General features: G+C 36.0%; 1 protein-coding gene across 9 annotated transcripts in view; it reads right to left on the bottom strand.

Moving 5' to 3' along the window:
- Positions 1–20453, bottom strand: part of CHD2 (chromodomain helicase DNA binding protein 2) — a 128296-nt gene extending 107843 nt beyond the window's left edge. For 4 of the 9 annotated variants that reach the window (XR_006273593.1, XR_006273592.1, XR_006273594.1 and 1 more), the window contains exons 1-6: positions 20075–20453; positions 17742–17806; positions 17116–17196; positions 11791–11865; positions 3933–6985; positions 3456–3588 (exon numbers count right to left, since the gene is read on the bottom strand). Coding sequence is in view for 6 of the 9 variants with exons in the window: in XM_043490039.1 (XP_043345974.1) it covers positions 3456–3517 (62 nt within the window). In the remaining 3 variants the exon portion in view is untranslated. Of the gene's footprint in view, positions 1–3455; positions 3589–3932; positions 6986–11790; positions 11866–17115; positions 17197–17741; positions 17807–18715; positions 18821–19781; positions 20003–20074 lie in introns of those variants that run through there. The other 5 variants (XM_043490035.1, XM_043490034.1, XM_043490038.1 and 2 more) reach the window with 5 other exon arrangements.
- Between the last annotated feature and the right edge of the window lie 286 nt (positions 20454–20739).

Below are 20739 nucleotides of genomic sequence, written 5' to 3'. Positions count from 1 at the left end.
CCCTTCACTTTCTCCATAAGCAGAAGCCGCTTCTAAAACAGTAAAACCATTCCTAGGGTTGGGCAAAGAACACCCGCCGCAGGGTGGAGACGGCCACAGACAGGGCGGCGGACGCCGCCGAGAAAGGCCGCCCACCGGAAAGTCCCAGCCCGCGACCCTGCCCCTCCCCCCACCCCGTGCCCCTCAGCTGGCGGCTGGTTCCGCGAAAAAGAACGACCCAGGCTGCGCACGCAACCTAACGTCATTGCGTACGCTCCTCCCTGTGGCGAGGGGCCTGACGTCACGGGGCGGAGCCTGCCCGAAGGCCGCCGCTGTTGACCCGCTGTTGCCAGGCGCGCGCACAGCCAATCAGCAGTCGGCGCCGGCGCCGGCCGGCCTTTGAACTCCGCACGGCAACTTCCTGCTGTTTGGCGAGTACACAGTGCAATGCAGTATGTCTGTCAGCGCTGCGGCACAAAGGAACAGCCATTTTGTGACTGAGCTGGACCTGCACCAAGATGCCAGGGGCTCAGAGCTGCTGCCTGCGCTAACTACCAAGCTGCCCTTTATTTCAGTACCAAAGAACGAAAAGGGAGGAGAGGGGCAGATGTTTTGGTAATTCAGGTTTCAATTTGCTTTATTTTCAGTCTTCTCAAAAATATCCCGACTCTTAAGAATTATCAGCATCATAAAATGGCTGCCACTTAAAAAGCTCCCTGTTCCAGTTCACAAGCAACTGCATTATGCCAATTCCTAACCATCACCAGCCTTTTAAGACTGACAACTAAAAGGCTGATTTAAAAAGCAGATTTTGCCCGCAGCTCAGCTTATCAAAATAAATCTGGTTCAAAGGCAGAGGGTTTGGAGATAAATTTTAATAAACGTTTATGATAAAATCAAAACGCAGCGTCCTAGAACACAGAGCTCTTTGTGTGCACACTTCCACTCACTTTCCCTTCTCTTCCCATTATTTGCTATTACTGAAGTCACCCCAACTGCGAATTCTTTTAGGTAAGTGTGTGAGCCTCATTTCTCAGTCCATCCCTAAAACTTTGTTTCAAATACTTAAAACTTACAGATACCAAATCAAACATTTTTGAAAGTGAACTTTTAACCTTCAAAAACCATGACATACAACATGTAACATTATACTTAAGCATTAACTTCAAAAGAGTAACAAACTTACAAAATGACTATTAAGTATTGCCATTATTTCCCAAAACAGGAAAATACCAGATCTACCCAAACTTACATTCAGTTCTCCCAGGTCCTAAAGTAATTTCACAGACCAAAAAGTTTACTTGGCCTGCAAACTCCTCCCTTCCTCTCTGATGGCTCAGGCTGCAAAAGTCATTTTTCTAATATTCCCCAAACACTAGACTTTGTGCCATTGAAACTAGGTCCTTCTGGAGAAATTCTGAAGCATTCAGGAACCAAGTACTAGCTATGTTAAGTCATAGTTTTAACTCACTTAAAAATACTAGCTATAGTAACAGTCATAGATTTAGCTCACTTAAAAATAACAATTTACTACAGTAAAACATCACTAACACTCTCTTAGCTTTACAATTTTTAAAGGAAGTGATGTCATAATTATGTACATGTATTAGTATGCAATTTAGGGGGAACAGTAATTTAAAACTCCATCTTCTTTTCAAAGTGTCTCAAATATTTCACACTCATCAGGTGTATGAATCAAAATATACTTGACAAAACATTCAAAAGTACAGTGCATGCTTCTAGTTAAGCTGCAACCCCATAACCAGAAGACAAATGCATGGCAACTTGCATGTTTTCCAGGTCAGAGTCAATTATTAAAAGAAAGAATAACAAAACCACTTAATTTTTTTAAATTAGAAAGCAGAGTCTGATCAATGACGTTAACCACAAACCTTGCATGAGAAAGCCAAAACCCATGTGAGATATGCAAATCATACACTCAAGGGAGTACCAATTTTAGGTATTGAATCTTTAATAATTTGTCAAAGATTCCTGGGGATTCCTATTTCTTCAAGTCACCATCACTTTTCAGAAAAATCAGTTTAGAATCAGTAGTTTTCTGTCCTAAACCTAGCCTAGATAATTACACGGGTAATTCAATTTCAAAGACAGCAATCCAAACTATGTGACAACTCAATTTGCAAACGAATTTGGAAAGGTATTTTTCAAAGCAAGGGTGAAAATATTTTAAGTCTTATAAAACAAATAAGAATTCAACATTAGAAATAAGCCATGTTCAAAACTTTCAAATCACTAACCTAGTAATACATATTGTTTATAAAAAATTATAAAAGTAAAAGCAAACTGGGGAGGGAAAAAAATTCATATAAAACAATCAAATTCTTGTTAAATGCATTAATTTAAAATTTGTAATGTGACAGTTCATAGAACACACATCAAGAAATATATTCATACATACTTTGGAAAATTAATATACAGATCATACAACAAAACATCTTAGAGGCTTTTCATACAACAAAATATCTTAGAGGCTTTATTACTTAGTCACTAATACAGTGAACTCCAACAAACGTGAAACAAATCATGATTTGAACAAACAGTAACATTTGTAAGCTTCAGAAGATAAAGCATTCCAGACGACTCTGTCGAAATAAATCAATAAATTTAAAGCAGCTACAACTAAAATGTGAGGTTAAAACACTACATCTACCAACCAGAGAAAATTGTCTAAATATAAGCATACAAATGCAAACCTTAAAGTATTTTAAATATAAAATAAACAATTAGAATCACAGTAACACACACAAAACAGAAGCATATTAATCGTATTCCAAGATTTCTGTGATCACAGGTTTGATTTCATAAATGCAGGAACTGTAACCATCGAGTGTAAAGGTTTTGATTAAATCTTATCAAATTTCCTAAAATGTCAACAGTATCAAAAGAAACACAGAGTCAAATAAAAATATAAACTGAGAGGCATCAGTCAAAGGGTCCTTTTTGCAATTTCATTTTAAAATGTACATTTTTTCATTCATGTAACTTTCTCAAATGTCTATTTACTATAATTTACTACCACAAGGCTCCTCTATGGCCTTCAGTTACTAGTTTGGGTATCCTAGATTCTTCAAAGAAAAAATTTGCCTTGTATGTAAAATGGTGCAATGCAGCAATGGCTAAACCGACAAGGTCATTTTCCCACAGCACGAAAACCTAAAAACTGAAATTTACTGTCAAAAAACCTGTGGTTTGCAGGAAAGGCCCCCTTGAATAAAGGTACCTTACCTTTTGACTGCTGTAAGAGGCCTTAAGTCACAACTTAACTTTCATAAATTGCTACCAAAAAATTAGGGTGTGGCATATTAGCAATCTCAAGGTCACGCTTTAAAAAACGAGCTCAAATTAGTAAAATACTTAAAATAAAACAGACAGCTATCCTTGTCTGTCAAGGTAAACAATGTAAGCTGAGGTTTCCCCAAAAAAAAGAAAAAAGGAAGAAAGTTGATAGCTCATACCTCGATGCATTGCTGTGTAGCGAACTGTCCTCCTCTTGGCTTTTGTCCTTATTTCTCATCATCTTTTAATTCTTAAATATTAAGGGGGAGGGGGAATCTGTGTTTGCTTTGAAGTCCTGTGCCCAGGTATTTACTGTCAAAAGTTGAAAGAAAGGTAAGGTCCCAGCTTCTATCGATGGCTTTTATTATCAGGAACGAAGTCCTGACTATGTAACGATATTGTTATAACACAACGGCGGTAAGCACCAAAAAACAAAATATTTCTATTTTTTCCTTTAAAAAAAAAAAAAAACATGATAAACCGAACAGAGGGAATCATCACTATCAATAAGGAAAGTTTCTCAAAGTAACACACTGGATACAAATAACAATCTCTGTATCTTATTGCGTCATCCAGGAATTTCACATATTTACAGAAAATAGAGCAAACTTAAACATGTAAATCTTTTAAATTACCACTAATGATCGTGAACTTACCTGATCCATGTAGTAGGTCCAAAGCAAGAGTCCTATCTAGTAGTAGAAAAATATCAGATCCCAAATAATTAAAAATAAAAACAAAATTCTCCGTTAAAAAGCAAAAAATAAATAATATAATCCTCAAATATGTTAACTGTTCAAAAAAATAAAGCAACAAATAATCCTGAAACGGGTCCGGAAGAAAAAAACCTCATTAGGAGAGCGCACAAAAATGGAGGTGCGCCATGGCTTCTAAGCTGGAAAAACAACGACCTGGGCTCGCAGTACGGCTGCTTCTTTCCAGCAAGGCACGAAAAGAAAGCTCCCAAGAGCTGCTTTTCCCCCTAAAAAAGGCTCGAATCGACCCCAGTAAGCCACTAGGAGAGGCAGGGGGCTGCGGGGGCCCCCTGAGGCTGCCCGAAAGTTAGGGAAAGTTGCGTAAAGTGAGGCGAAGGCTGGGAGCTGAGCGCGCTCTCTCTAAGGCACAGCCGCCATCTAGAGCCTCCTTCCCAGCTCTGAGCTCTGCCTTTGATTGACACTCTCTACATTTACCCCACAACTCAGGTGATGTACCATAGACCCACCCCTTCATCTCCACCAAAAAAAAAAAAAAAAGATACTCCATCCCAGGGAGCCTAAGGACCCCTACCCCCACCCCTCCCTGCCCCTCCAGACCACCCCATCAGGCGGAGGGGGGAGGGTTTCTTAACCCCCTCTGGCTCAAACACCCTTTTTAAGCCAGAGAGAAATGTAATTTGTTCCTTTTGTCTAAAGATCTGCTAAATATTTCAGTCCTTGAGCTAAAATAACTTCCTCTCTGGACAGGAAGTGGTGTTTTATCAAGCCATTTTGAAAAAGGGATAATTCTTAGGAGAATATAAAGCTCAGCTTAAGTACTAATCTTTTTAAAAACTACCCCCCACCATGGTAAAATGGTTTCTAAATAAAAGCAAAACCTCAATTTCATAAATTAAAATTCAACTTTTGCCTCCCTTATGAAGCCTAAAAATTATCTAAGAATTAAGTTTAAGGGGGAATTTTCCACCCCAACTGGAAGGAAGGGGCACAAGAGCGCCTCCCTAGTGTTCAGTTGCATTAGGGCAAAAATTAATGCAACTAGTTTTTATTCAAAAATCTCAACTTTTCTTTGTATTTTCACAAAATTCTTTAACCCATTATACAACCTTGCCAAAACCATACCCCCAAATTCCCATACCATACTGATTCAGGCAAAACAATGTTACTGAATTCAAGAGCATGGAACTACCAATGAAAAAACAAACCAAAGGAACTCCACCTCCAAAACCAACACATGTATTTCAACCATCCCCTTGTATTTCGAATCAAATTCTAAGTATATACCCATTTCAACAATGGTAAACTAGTAACAACCTGTCATATCTGATGGAAAAGTTACCAAAGTAATGTCACAGGGCAAACTCTCCTACATGTCAAAACCATGACATTCACATAAACAAAATCACTATGCCAAAACCAAATCATTCAACTTTCTCAACAAGCACCCCAAGAAAACATTCACACAACCAAAAACAATCAACTCTCGTCACTCGACGTTATCAGCCAGACCACCACCCTTCCCTCACTGAAAAGCCAACTTGAGACTTATACTCAACAAAAGCAGTAATTTGCACCCAGGTAAATGTAAAATCCATAACCAAAACCCAGTCTCACTTCCATACTTTCTACAAAAGATAATTTTGTACCAAAATCAAAATCCCACTTTTGATCTATATAAACCAACCAACTCAAATCAGCCAATGAGAATGAATACAACATCTCTATTGATCACTGACTTGTGTATCCTGGTATTTGACATTACAAACATGGTGTGATTAACATTTTCTCACCAAAACAAAACACAAAAGCTGAACTATCATTTGTTCTCTATATAATGGGAAAATATAATCAACAACTCATTTGGTTTATCAAAGTCTGCCACACCCCATAATAGTAACTGAAAATAATTTTAACTGATTATCAATGAAACTGCAGCATTCACCCAGAATTCAAACAAAAGTTATCAATGACATAGTGTGGTTCACTTACTCTAAATTTCTAAATGTACAGCAGAAAAATACAATAAGCAATCTTATCTTATAAAATCTACTGTAGACATTATTGACACCAAAATGTTAAGTTCTTCTGCGAATACCCTAAGGACCTTCCTATAACCCAACACCTCTTTACCTAATATTAACCATTAAGATAAAAGAGGGATTGAGTTTAAATGTTCAGATATTCTACAAGATGTTTTATTTATAATATTTAAGAAGCATAGGTGAAAGGGACCATTTCCATCAAAACATACTAATTCAGAAAAATACTCATCATTCATGCTGAATTTTGAAGCAAAAGGCATTTTTTTAAGAAGTTCATTAAAGTCTCACAGCAAATCAAATATCCTTAACCCACTGGTTAAGCAAGATGCTTTCAGAAAGTATAAAATAGTATTTTAACTGAATAACCATTTTTTAAGGCACAAATAAATTTCTACAACTTTGTAAAAAGACAAATCTTAACCAACCAAGTAAAATATTTTCCAGCACACCATTTCCATTTTACCAGCTTTATTCAGTATACTTGACTGCTGGGCAACTGTAAAAGGTCAAATGTCATTTAAGGCGACATTGAATATTTAATGAAACGAGCTTAAAAAAAAAAAAAAAAAAACCCAAACTGAGAAATTTTAAAGTGTTAGAAATTTTATTAAAGTTAACATTCCACAAGGTCATACTCATACAAATCAAACCGCAAAAAATTCCAGGCATATAAACTATCATCTGTTAATGTGCCATCTTTTTCTACAAATGTCAAAAATATTCTTAATGATACAAAAAGTCTCTAGAAAGTCAAATTCACTGTCCATCTGTGCTGTTAAGAAACCTCTATCTTCATTCATTTCATGAACTCCATGTTAAAAGAACCCTGTCTTGGTTGCATATTATCACAGCACTCTTGTATTAATCCATTTTTCTCAATTCCCCATAGTGGACTGCCATCTTGATTTCTCAGTGGTAGGGTCCATTTGAGACTCTTCAAGCTGACTGGTGCTTGATGAAAACATTAAAAGAAAAAAAAATGCTGTTGGAATATCAACAATCATATTCCTTCAAACAGACAACATCTACCCACCTTGAAGATAAGCATACCATACATAATGCTTTAATAATTTTGTAACAACTTTAAACTCTAAAATTGTATTATATTAAGTTGCATGTGCTGCACAGACAACTTCTCATTGAGAAGCATGGCAAAAACAGCACACCAGTAACAAAATTCTTTTACCGTCATAGATACAGAGTAACCATAAAAATATGGCAGTGAAGAGTCACACTTTTAATAGTTAAATGTTGTTATACTATCTACATGAGAAATGGAAACAAAAATTCAAATCCAACAATTCTGGAAAGCTAAAGTACAGCAACACTATGGATTCTAAATCTCAATGCAGAAAACTTTCCAAGCTTCTTCAAATAAAACTAAATATGGAAAAGAATCTTAAAAGAATTAAAAAAAAAAAAAAAACCAAAGCAGTGGATCATAGCAGTTTTCTGGTGCAACAGATCTTAATTTTGCATAGATAACACAAACGGCCGATACAGATAATCTTGAGCTACATACATGAGAATGCAGGAAACATAGCCACCAGAAAACAAAATGATCAAACATGCAGAGCATCTGCCTGTCTTATTTGATGTATCAGATTTCAAATACAAATAAAATTCTTATTTCAAAAACATCAAATATTCCTCATTTTTTAAAAGAATTATTACTTAAATAATTTGAACTAAAGGAATTAAGGTAAGTCAGGAGATTTTACCATTAAATAAATGGCCCTGATTCATCATGATCAAACATAATTAGAAAAATAAGCTTTAACTCGGATCTTCTCTATAAATTTTGCAGCTCTCAAACTAAATTTATAGCAATAAAGTCTGGATGACTGACTTGGAAGTTATTAAATATAAGGGCATTTTTTGCTCACTAGGTAGTTAATACATTCATTCCAAAACTGTAAGGATTCATTGTTGTTGTTGTGTACTATATACAGTACAAAAATCTACTGAATAAATCACATGATTAACCAAGAGCTATCACCACTCATTAAACAGATACTAAAAATGAGTGTCACAACATCAATAAACATCAAATGAAAGATATTTCTCCCAAACATTTTTTGCCGATATCTCTCCAGCCTAAAAGGAGAACTAAAAATAACTCATTTATTTCCCATATCAGTAAAATAGCTTCCACTTGAATTGTTCATTCCTTCAACTTAAGGGACATATATCTCTATATTAAAAAGATAAAAACCTTCATTCCTCTTGATTAGTTAATTATAAACCAATTTCTCAAACTCTGTTACAATGAAGGAACAAGCTCTAAATGAAGTTTGTAATGTAAACACTATTATGATGAACAATGACACTAATGCATTGATATCAAGTTATAATCATTACAATAGCAATAGGTGCAATTTACTCAATCTAGTACACTAAGTGATAAACTCAGTGCTTCATATTCTCCTGCCACAAGGCAAGAGGTAAAATCCATTCTTGACACTATGTAAAATATTAAAACCTTATTTAGAAAAATTAAAACCATATTTTTAAAGATCCACAAGGAAGCCGAATGATATTAAAATCGTATCAAAATTAACAGAATACATCATCTTGTGTGACAAAAATAGAGATTAAAAAAACCCAGCATATTGGTTGTGCTATCATATATACTGTCATCATATTTAAGATGGTAAAAAAAAAGGGGGGGGTGAGTGGGATGAAGAAAAAGACTGGTACTAGAAAAGCCATGATCAATCTGCATTCCTATGAAGCCAATCAAAACCCAGAAAGTAAGCATTGTGTTAATAAGCAAAGAGCTAAGTCAAGCATTCAAAGCACTTAGAGGAATAGTAAAGGATTTCAGAATGAGCCATTCAATTTCATGGAATTTCAATTTCTTACAAAAATTAAATTTGCAAATAAGCGAAGTTAAAAAAGTGAAAAGGTATGCATGAGTTGAGCCTGGAAATTTCATTGACAACTAAATCCAGTTCTTCATCTGTAAAACAGAACAGTAGTACCTACCTTATGTAGCAGTAGTGGTGAAGATTAACATTTATAGCTTTTACATTACCTGGCATATAGGATGACCTCAATAAATATTAGTTATTACTCCAATATACCAGAGTAACCAAAGTACCTGAGGACCTACAAACTAACCTTAATGAATTAAACAATTTATATTCCAGTGGTCATGGTATCTCTGAAAAATCTATAGGGTCATGGGGTCAACTACTTAAAAGACAAAAACAATTTCTGCTTTAAAGAGTATTTAGTATCACATTTGGAGAAGGAAATGGCAACCCACTCCTGTAATTCTTGCTTGGAGAATTTCACAGACAGAGGAAGCCTGGGGGGTTACAGTCCATGGGATCACAAAGAGTCCAACATGACTGAGTAACACAACACTAATGTTGCATTAAAATAAGATCAGTACAGAAAACTGAATAGGGTTTAGTATCAAAGCCCTACTACTCCATATCTTTTCAGTAATTTGTGGATTACTGCAAACATACTGAAGAGATGATGGTTTGATCCAGAACTCCATCATCGCACATACAAGCTTCAAGCTAATACTATGAAAAGTTAAGAGAATTTTTCCACTATAATGGTCACTTATATCTTTTTTCTTTTTTTTAATTTTAATTGCTTGTTTTAAGTCAGTTCTAGAAAAACGTCTAAGAATGTAGTAAGTACCTACTATCTCTTAAAATCCCCAAATACTGTACAGCCAAAAATTAAAAACATAATATTGAACAAGAAAGTTTTAAATCCTAATTCAGTAAATTTGTTTAAAAAACACTGGGATACTGTAAAATGAGATGTTAGTTGAAATGCAAGCAAGTGACTCATTACTGGATGTGTTTTAAGAGAGGTTCCCCTAAAATAAGCCATTTCCCTACCTCTACTTCTTAGCAAACCCCTATTTTAAAAGCAACAAAATATGTGGGGGACGGGGAAGAGCACAAGGAAAAAGATGAATGACTCAATTTTTTAAACAAATGGTTCTAATAAATGCTACCATTTGTCAAAATTCAAAGACTTAATGCAAAACCAGTGGGACAAACGGGTTCAAAAGTATAGTAAGGAGAAATTGATCATTATCATCACGTAATTAATCTTCTTGGTACTTATGTCATAATTTCAATCTTCTTTGCACAGCCTTTAAATTTGAAAATATTTAATAGTGAATTCACATATTCTGTCTTATTACCAAAAACAGCTTGACTCCTCAATAGGATTAAAATATATTAACAAGTCTGGGTCCTAAATAAGGTGGGCATGCAAGAAACAAGAGCAGCCAGCTGTTGTTCACACTGTTAAACTATGCTGTTCAACTGTGGGGGCTAAGAAAGTCATCTTACTTAAAAGTTTTATTATCAAATCTTCCCCATTATCCCTATTAGTTTAAAACTTGACTACATGTTCATGAAAGATTGAAAGCTGTGGTTTCTTGAAACTTTTAAGCTTTTACTGAGTCAGAGTTTAGTATTCAAAGCATATCTAAAAGTTAGTATTTGAAGCATTATAAACTTAATAATGAATCTTCATTTTTAGTTTACACCCAAAACACTAGTTGACAAATGTTTAACAGCAACTATATACATTAAATCAACAAGTATTTACTGAGCATCTACTATGTGCCAGGCAATTGATCACTTTAAAATAGAAGGCATGAAGTCAATAAATTATACTACATTAGGAAACTTTTCATTTTTGTCCTCACCACTCGCCATTTAAAAAAAAAATTCACTATTTTACAGGTCCTAGTCACCATTTATATAATAGAGGTTCAAACAATAATGAGAAACAAAGATTCTCATACAGAATCTAGATACGCAAATGTGATTCAAAACTTTCTTTTATAAAACAATTACTAAATAATTATCATACTAAAAAGCTTTGTCAAAAATAATTCCATCTGAGAATTCATCCAAATTCATTTATACAGTCTCACCACTCTTTTCCCACTATTTCTCAGATGGTGAGTTAGAAATTCCCTAGTAGTAACCACACCTTCTACACTATCAAGGCGAAACCCTAGTGTAAAAAGGACTTTTAGTTGGGCTTTCAAGTTTAAGGAAAGCTCATGATTACTTCATTTATTTGAATTAGTAACAATGAAATCCAGAAAAGTATGCTCTATTACCAAGAGAATTCAAGGGCTTCGGAGTTCTACATATGAAAAGCTGACAAAAAAGAAGGATCCAGAATAAGCTAGGTTTCCTTACAGGACAAGATACTAAGTATTCAATGGTTTGTGGCTATTAGCTACAACTATTCTCTACTCCTTAGCTCTAAATAAAGTAGACACAGAAAATGTGTAAATGAAACAGCATAGCTGTGTTCTAATAAAGTTCTATTTATAAAAACAGAGGGCAGTTTACAAACACCTAGATCTACGGTGCAGGTTGTTTATTTTGGCTGCGCTGTGCATGTGGCCTCTTATTTCCTTGACCAGGCATGGAACCCTTGCGCCCTGCAGTGGAAGCCCAGTCTTAACCACTGGACCATCAGAGAAGTCCTAGGTATAGTATTAAAAGCATATTCAAATACGATTTCTTGCCATTTAAACTTTGCCTGAACCTAAGTTAAAAAAGCAGAAAATAATACAAAGTTGGAGTAACTAAGATTTTAATAAACTTGGTACACATCTAACTATATGGGTTTATTTTTGTACTGTTTTGAACCTCACTAAATCCCTGTTTTTATAGACTCATTTACTTAAAATTTCCAAAGTCACATTTAAACTTAAAAAACAGATTAAACATGTAAATTGAGTAAAAACTTACTAAATGCTTCCACCAACATCTATTTCACTTCGCTGTAGAGGCCCCTTAGGTAATTCAGCTTCAGGATTCATATTCCTACAGAAAGCAAAAGAACATAATTTTATGTACAGAAAGACAAAAATAGATTTATGTGGAAATTTCAACATCTTATCAGAATCAATTACCAGACATGTATTTATAAAAGTTCCAAAAGATCAAAAGTTCTAATCGAGAGAATCTTAAATCTGAATGCTCAGAGCTTCACCAGTAGAATGTTACTATAAAAACACATGTTAAGTCTCAGTCCCCAAGAACTTCCTAGGTAAAAATCTGGGCTCCCTAACAGGCAGTCATGGTTGTTAAAATAGCTGTTTAACAGAGCCCACCTCACTCCTCAACAGAAGTGTTTTATTTTCTGGCCCTTCATCTAACCTGCTGTCAACACTTCTAAAGGAAAGCTTCCATTTCCAACCTGGCAAGGCTGTTTCTCTCACTCTTCAGTATCACCGCATTATCATGAACCTTAGTCAACACTATTCTAGGATAGAAACCTTAAGTATAACTTCCAACTTTTCTTTACTACTAATTAAATGGACCTACTCAACACTTGTTCAATCACTAAGTCTTGCTGCACTCTGTGACCCCATGAACTGCAGCATGCCAGGCTTCTCTGTCCATCACTATCACCCTGAGTTTGCTCAAACTCATGTCCACTGAGTCGATGATACCATCCAACCATCTCATCCAGTCATCCCCTTCTCTTCTTGCCCTCAATTTTTCCCAGCATCAACACTAACCCTCTCTAAAATATGTGCTTGATAAAAATACCATACCCATACTTTTCACTGATTAGACTGAAATACTTCACCAACATGGAAGACAATGTTTCTCTATCTTGAGTAAATTTTTGAGACTACAGGTATATACTTTTTCCCGTCACTGCTGTGCCAAAGTATGATTGTAATAATCAAAATAATGGGGCGAGAATTATCCAAAATGCTTTGTTTAAAAGTTCAATATGAAAATGTACCAATTTAAGAATTTTTAGAAAATACAATAAAGTTTAGGATTTAAGCAACAACTAAGCTACCTAAATGTTTTCCAAGACCAAGGTTTCCAATTTTCAAATTATAAAGCAAGTTCCTAATGACTTTACCAAATCTAAACCCATGAATGATTTTTTGACTGTTCATATCCAAGAAATATTGCAAAGATCAGCTTCAAAATTTCTTCTAAGATCAAGATGCTAAAATTTCCTCCCAACGAATTAATAAAATGAAGCCATTAACAAGAAACACGGCATTACTCATTTTTAAGCTTCCAAATTAAACCTGAGCTTATATAAAGAAGACAGTTACTGAACAGAGATAAACCCTAAATCAATCAAGTAAAATAGACTGATTTAGTCCCTGAGAGCAGGGCAGGAATGACTTAAGGGAATATCCGTGAAAGAAATGTCTGAGGAAAACTCATCAGCTTATTAAAAAAAGCTCTCCACCAGTACAAGTATGTGGTTCAGGGTGCTCACTCCATGAAAACCAGATGAGAAGTTGGATCACACTTTGCACCACCACAAAAATTACTGACACTAATGTAATCCACCACTCTATCTCCTTTCCAAAACCTGCCAAATCCTTCCTTTATGCGGAGACCTGAGTTTGATCCCTGAGTTGGGAAGATCCCCTGGAGAACAGAATGGTAATCCACATCAGTATTCTTGCCTGGAGAATTCCAGACAGGGTAGCCTGGCAGGCTACAGTCCAGGGGGTTGCAGAGTCAGACACAACTGAGCCGCTAACACAAGCTAAGTTCACCTTAAGAAGGCTACAAAATTTGATAATTTTGCTCATATTCCTATCTTTAATATTTTGCAGTAACAAGGATTCTCATTTAGTATGAAATTAAAGGTATGTTATGATTGCTGGTCATTTTATAATAAAAGGCAAAGATGACTTTAGTGTAGTCTTACATTAACACTAGGCCATTTGTGCTTTTCTTACATTTGATTGTCATCTTTTGAGATCCTCAAAACAACCTAACATCTTAACTAAGAATAAACTTGAGAGCATTGTGAAATATAAGAAATTTTTCACAAAAATAAGGTACTAGTGGTAAAGTCATCAAGTTGTAAGAAAACATAACTCATAAACCATTAGTTAAGCAAAATATTTAGCTTGATAACCTAAATTAAAGTGATTTTGACTACTCTGTAATATATATTAAGGATATAATTGCTTTTTTGGGAAATATTCAATTTCAAATAAACTTAAAAAACAAAGGCTTATTTGCCAAAACAGTGGATTATCTAGCTTTACATACACTATGTATAAATCAAATTGTTGCAGTAAACATGCTTCTTGGAAGTTATGTAAACATTCAAATCAGTTTTTATTTGTAAAGTTCAGAATATTCTTGAATTTAAATTGTAAAGGTTAATTATATTCAGAAATAACAATCAATTTGAAAATTAAGTGTACTGAGCCACTTAATCTGGAAGGGAAAGGTAGCTGAGTAAGAGGAGAATATTTATCTTTGAAATACAGTTGTATTCAGAGAAATTTTATAGATTATGTCAAGCATGTAAGCTTTGTAATCATGATGGTCAGCTGCAAATGTTACACTGAATACCTTAATCTTTAAATTATTTAATTAAATAATTATTAGGAAAAAAATTCAAAACAACGCTTTCATTGCAGCATTCTAAATCTCTATTTTTTAAACACACTTCTCCATTATGTCTGCATTTATACTATTTATTAATATTTCAGAATGCCTAAAATTAGGAAACAGCTTCTCTGGTGGCTCAATGGTCAAGAATCCTCTTGCCAATGCAGGAGACACAGGTTCCTGAGTCGGGAAGATCCCCTAGAGAAGGAAATGGCAACCCGCTCCAGAACTCTTGCCTGGGAAACCCCATGAACAGAGAAGCCTAGCAGGCTATAGTCCATGGGGTCACAAAGAGTCAGACACAATTTGATGACCACCATCAAAATTAGCAAAGTCAGGTATACTACTGGCCCAGGTCTCATGTTAGTCAAATAACTTCAACACAGAAATAACATCTACGATTTGCAATGCAAAAATTATAAAAACTGCTCTCCAGTTTAAGAGAATTAGACACTATTATTTTTACCACACAATTTAAGAGCAAACTGGTGTGAGATTGGAAAACTCCAAATATTTTATACAAATTAGGAAGACTAAAGCCCACAGTGAATAAAATGTCAAGATTACAGAACTAATTCACATTAGAAGCTGGGTCTCCTCTCTGCTGAGTCAGTTACTCTTTCCATTCTTTCACACACCTCTCATTAATGGAGAAGATGGAGATATCCCCAAATTATCTTTTTTCCCTCTCAACAAAGAAGAAAATCAGAGTAAAAGAGGCAAATTAATTAGCTGTCCACAGTCCAAAATTTTAAACAATTAAGAAACTGTGAACAATAGTAAACTAAGCTTGAAAGAAAATTTATATTCAAAATTATCTGTTTCATATAATCTAGCCTCTAATGATATATGTAGTAGTTCATGAAAGCCTTTTGTTAACTACGGGCATGGCTTCCTTCATATCTGTGGAACTCCAGGGAATTTTTTAAACAGTTGTTGCCACGATGATAAACACAATGGAATCCAATCTCAAACCTGATCAGGTGATTTTGATTCAAGAATTCAAAATGTTAAAATAAAAACAAATATGTAAGTATTTGTAACTTTGACTCAAACAGAAAGTAGTAATAAACTAAATATTTTTTTATGAAATATAGTAACTTAAAATAATGGTATCTTTGGTTATATTTGCTCTCATGTATCCATTATTTTTGTCTACCAGAAATACTGCCAATTTTACAAGCTTGGCTCAGCAGCAGATTTCAAAACATTGACCGTATTATTATGAAGGTCAAAGGACATGCAGATCTTTTTAAAATGTGACTTATTAAAATCTTTTATTTTGTTGGTGATAAAAAGGAAAACTGAACTCCATTATGTTAATTTAGGAGTTTCTATATCATTTAAACTATTTTTATAATGATTAATACTGGGCAAAAAAAGATAAAAATCTCCATTTAACATTTTAATCTTTTTTAAAGTCTTTTTAATTTTATAGATTCAAATCACAACTTTGGTAGTCTATTGTAAGTCACTGCCAATTTCTACTTAAACTTCCCTAAACTTCACATACATTTGTGTCTTAAGAAGTTCAAGTCTCAATTTTTACAAGTGTCCAAGCACATCTGAATGCTAAAATAACATCCTATCATTTACAAGAAGGAAACCCTAACCTTGGTATTTGTATTAAGGATGCTGGGATGAAAGATGTCTTAACTTTACATATATGACATCTTTAAAACATTACTGTTAAAGGTCTAACATTTGGTTTCTTCTGTACATTATTTGACCAAACTGCAAAAGAACCAAAAGCAAAAATTAAGCTAAAGCAAAAGGAATAAAAATATTACCTTTATCATCTATTTGAATCAACAGAATAAGCTAACACCAATGATAAATTATCCACAAAAATTATAAGAACAAATGCAAACCTGCCCTTATATGAATTAATTGGTTATTTGACTATCCTTAAAATTTCCCAAGATATCTCATTATATTCCATATTTCCTCTGGTAAATCCCTTGCTAATATCACTTGACATTAATTTCTACACTCAGTGTTAAGGAGTAAGAAATTATTCCTGAAAATTATTTTTTTCATTCATGTATCTAAGTTTAGGATATCAAAATATCATATACATGTTGAAATTATTCCTTCCTTTCAAGCTCTAAAGACCTACTAAGCTAAAGGTAACAAGTCTCTTTAGTCATATCATTTTAGTTTCCTATAAAATAACTTATTTTTATACCTGTTTGGGAAGAAAGACTCACAAAAATAGGTAAAACGAGTATTTTAAATCCACTAAATAATAACTAGACTATGAAAGGGTCTACTTAGTTTTTGAAATACAGTTCTTTTAAGAATTGTAAGATCTGCAGATACAAAAATTCTACGCCATTTCTAAAACATAATCTGTATTATCAAAAAAATGGCTGAAGAATGTACCTTCCAAATTGTAAAGATGACGACTCAACTTCTGATTTAACCATAAATCTAAATCATCATTTAACTGAAAAGTACTGAATGTCTCACAGCTGATATAAATTACATGTATCAACTGTTTTAACATTAGCACAAAACTGCTTTGATATAAGGAAATGCATTTGATGGGCTTTTTCTCATCCCTTTTTCGAGATTAACTCTACAATTTATGTCACATTGATGACCTTTACTGATATTTTCCTATTCAAATGTTGGTAGCTATTAGACTTCATATGTTGGGTTAAAACATTTACTTACTTGCTATACAAAATACAGACTATCACAAAGATTTATCCTCAAGGATAAAATTCCATGGTCTCAGTCTTCAAAATGGCATACCTTTTGGGGGGGGGGGGGAAAGAAAACAATATTCTAAACAATTTATTGATGGAACCACCAAAAGCCAAGTAGGAATACATGTTTTTAAAGTTCTTATTTCATAAAAGGAACAAAAACTAAAATCAATGCTCACAAAACCCTAATTTTTAAAACATTCTCCCCTAAAATGTTAGTATGAATAGTAACTAGATTGAATTTTCCAATGAACTTATTTCTTTAATATTGAAAGATTAAAACTGTTTGCACAGTATAAAAGAAAAGCATATCTTTGGTTTATGGTTTTCCTGAAAGTGTAATCAGTCTTTTTCTTGGTCCCAAAATTAAACAAAGGCTTAAAGGACCTTCAATATTTTAAACTATTCAAAAGGCACATTAAGTTACAATAGCTATGCAAGTAAGACCTCTCCAAGAAAAGGTTTAAAGATTTTGTAAAATTATTTCAGATATTTACTCATAATCAGTATCAAAAATATAAATTATCAAAGAAACTAAAAACCTAATAAGCTTACTTTTACGTCAAAGTAGTAAAATTTACCCATTCTTACCTCAAATAAAACAGCGTATTTGTTCAGAATCGTCAACCAAATTTAATTTTAATCTTGTAAGTTACCTTAAAAAAAAAAAGATAATATCAGTGTTTTGATTTTTGAACAATTCTTGGCCAAAGTTTCAGTGTGATGAAACAATGAGAAAATATTCCAGAGACATGATCATTGGATAAATTCAAGAGATGGCTCATCAACATGCTACCTGTACATTTAAGGTTGCAGTTATTTATCACAGTATCTATCAGTCTTTGTTTTCCTCATCTTTTAGTTGCATGGATAAACATTAGAGATAAGGTATTGAGATTAAAAAAAGAAAAAAATTCACATCTTTGGACAGGTTAAGATTATGACCTTGTTTTCATTTTTATTTTTCTTTGATGCTAAGCAATACACAAAAACAAAGAAGTTTACCATTTGTAAAGATTGAAATCATCTTAAATTTTCTTTACCATCTAGAACTACCTTTTACAAGAATGAGCAATTAAAAATTAACTCCAGGAGAAATTAGTGAAGTTAAAATGGCTACTGATTACTTTAAATTTTTAAACCATAAGTTATTTGATCTCACCAAGTGGGATATTAGCTTTGTCTTTAAAGCAAATCTAAAACATATACTATCTATGATCTTTACTCAATTTCAAACTGAGGTCTCCAACATTTTCAGGGTCCCTTCCCCCATTTCTCATGTAAAAAGATCTTATGAGGTTAAACAGCTAGCAATTATTTTGCATTTTTGCTATTTAGAGGATTCTGAAAAACTAGATTCAGAATGTTAATGTAAAACGACTTGCAGTGTTCAAAAATTTCAAAAACGTTGATTTGAAAAACCAAAACGGTTAAAACAACAGAGTCTGTAAAATCAAGATATGCGCAACTGATGTAACGTGTAGCAGTATATGAATGCTATTCCGAAAATAAAACAATTTCACTAAGAAAAATACCCTCAGAAACATTAAAAAATACAACAGTACCTTTGATTTTACAAGTACTACGTAAATCTGCCGAACACTATTTTTACGTAGATCTTCACCTCCACAACAACACATGAGCTACCGCAGGACGAAGACAAATATATTCTAAAATACACAAAGGTTTTGTGCATTTGTGGTTTGTTCTTCAAATCACTAAACTTAAATTCCCTCTCAGACAATGTTTCAAATTTCTAGACTGTACAGGGGACTCTACAAATTTTTTTAAAAAGCATAATACACTATTAAAATACTGTTCCATTTTGAGCATAACTGGATTTTTATGCATGCAACAAATATGGCTCCTCTTCATCGCCCATTACCGAGCAATCCTACTTTAATATTTACACTACCAGAAAGTAACTTCACAAAGGGATTTGGTGTCTGAATATTCCTTTGCAAAAGTTTTGTCGACCACAGCTTGTGAGGATACACATTATTTTTAAAAATATTCAAACGACGAACTTAAACTTTTAAAAGTCGAGGAACTGACCCAAGTACCTCCTAACATTCAGGTGTGGTAAGTTACAGATAACGGCTCCTTATGACCTTTTTAAAAGTACCCCAACAGTAGATTTAATCATTGTTCAAACAACACAATGTCAAACAATCTTGGCGTAATTACTCAGTAAAATAAACTACCTTAATCAAACGTCATCGTTTAGCACCGTAATTATAATCTATTTCCATTAAACAGCCCTGACGACATAGTAAACTTGGCTTCGTAATTTTTGAAATACCAGAAGCACTCCTCCAACTTGCGTTTTTTAAAAAGACAACCTTAACGTCAATAAAGGGTTGAACAAACAGCAACTACCTTTTCATCTGTAACACTGCAGCCGTTTTCAAAATCGGCTTGGAAAGAGTTAAAAGCCAACACCCAAAAGAAAAAAAAAAAAAACAAGTTTTTATTTTTTGTTGAAACGTAGTCAGGGTTCCATTGTTCTTTTAAATTCGACCACGAAGATGAGTTTCCACCTCACGGGAAAGGGGTTAAAAAAACTCCCCCGTTGGAAGGACGTGAAAAGGGGATTCTTTTTTCCTTACCCTGAATATCAAAATAACTCACCAGGACAGACGGGGGCTCTCCTCGCGCGGTCGCCGCCGCCGCCCCTCTCCCCGCGGGGCCGGTCCGGGCAGCGAGGCGGCCCCCCGCCCGCCGCGGGGTCTGCAGCGGGGCCCCGCGCCCCCAGCCCCCGGCCCCGCGGCGCTTCCCGCCCGGAGAGCCAGCGAGCGGCGCCGCCGGGGTAGAGCCGGCCCGCGAGGCCCGGCCCGCCGCCCCCTCCTGCTCGCGCGCTCAAGGACATTTTGCTTTTCCTCCCAAGGACAAAGGACAATAAAAGGAGCCGGGGAGCCACTCACCGGGTCCGAACGCCGCGGCCGGCCCCTCCTGGTCGCCAGCACCCGACTCCCGCGCCAGGGCGCCCGCCCGAGCCTCCCGCCCGTACGGGTCGGGCCGCCGGGGCCCCGGGGAGCCTCGGCGGCCGCTGCCGCAGCGGCGCTTTCCACGTCGTGGGCCCGGCCGCCCCGGGCGCCTCTGCCGCGCGGGCTCCCAGCCCGGCGCGCGGCCCGCCTCGCCCCCCAACCACGGCCGCTTTGCTCCCGCGGGTCTGCGGGCCGCCCGGGAGCAGCTCCTCGCCGGCCGGCGGGCCCCGCGGCCGCGGCGAAACGCCTGACAGCTCGGGGTGCTGCTGCCTCTCCGGCCATCTTGTGCCGTGTGTGTGTGGTGTCTCTCTCCCGTCTCCTCTCTCGGCTCTACTCCCTCCTCCTCCTCCCCCCGCCCCATACACCACACAACATGGCCTCTTCGCTGCGGCGGCGGCTGCTGCGGCGGCAGCAGCTCCGCCGCGTTCCTGCCCGCTCCCCTCCCCCACCCTCCCCGCCTCCCGCCCGCAGCCCCAGGTAGCAGTACGCATGCGCGCCACCGCCCGCCCGCCGCGGCCATTGGCTCCTCGAGCTTCCTGCCACCCCCTTCCCGGGGAGCGGCCTCACGCACGCTCGCAGGCGTCTTCCTCCCGCCTAACAAC

The sequence above is a fragment of the Cervus canadensis genome, chromosome 17 (assembly GCF_019320065.1).
Source record: "Cervus canadensis isolate Bull #8, Minnesota chromosome 17, ASM1932006v1, whole genome shotgun sequence".
NCBI classification, from domain to species: domain Eukaryota; kingdom Metazoa; phylum Chordata; class Mammalia; order Artiodactyla; family Cervidae; genus Cervus; species Cervus canadensis.
The sequence above is the reverse complement of the archived record's forward strand: the minus strand, read 5'-3'. Positions and strand labels throughout refer to the sequence as shown.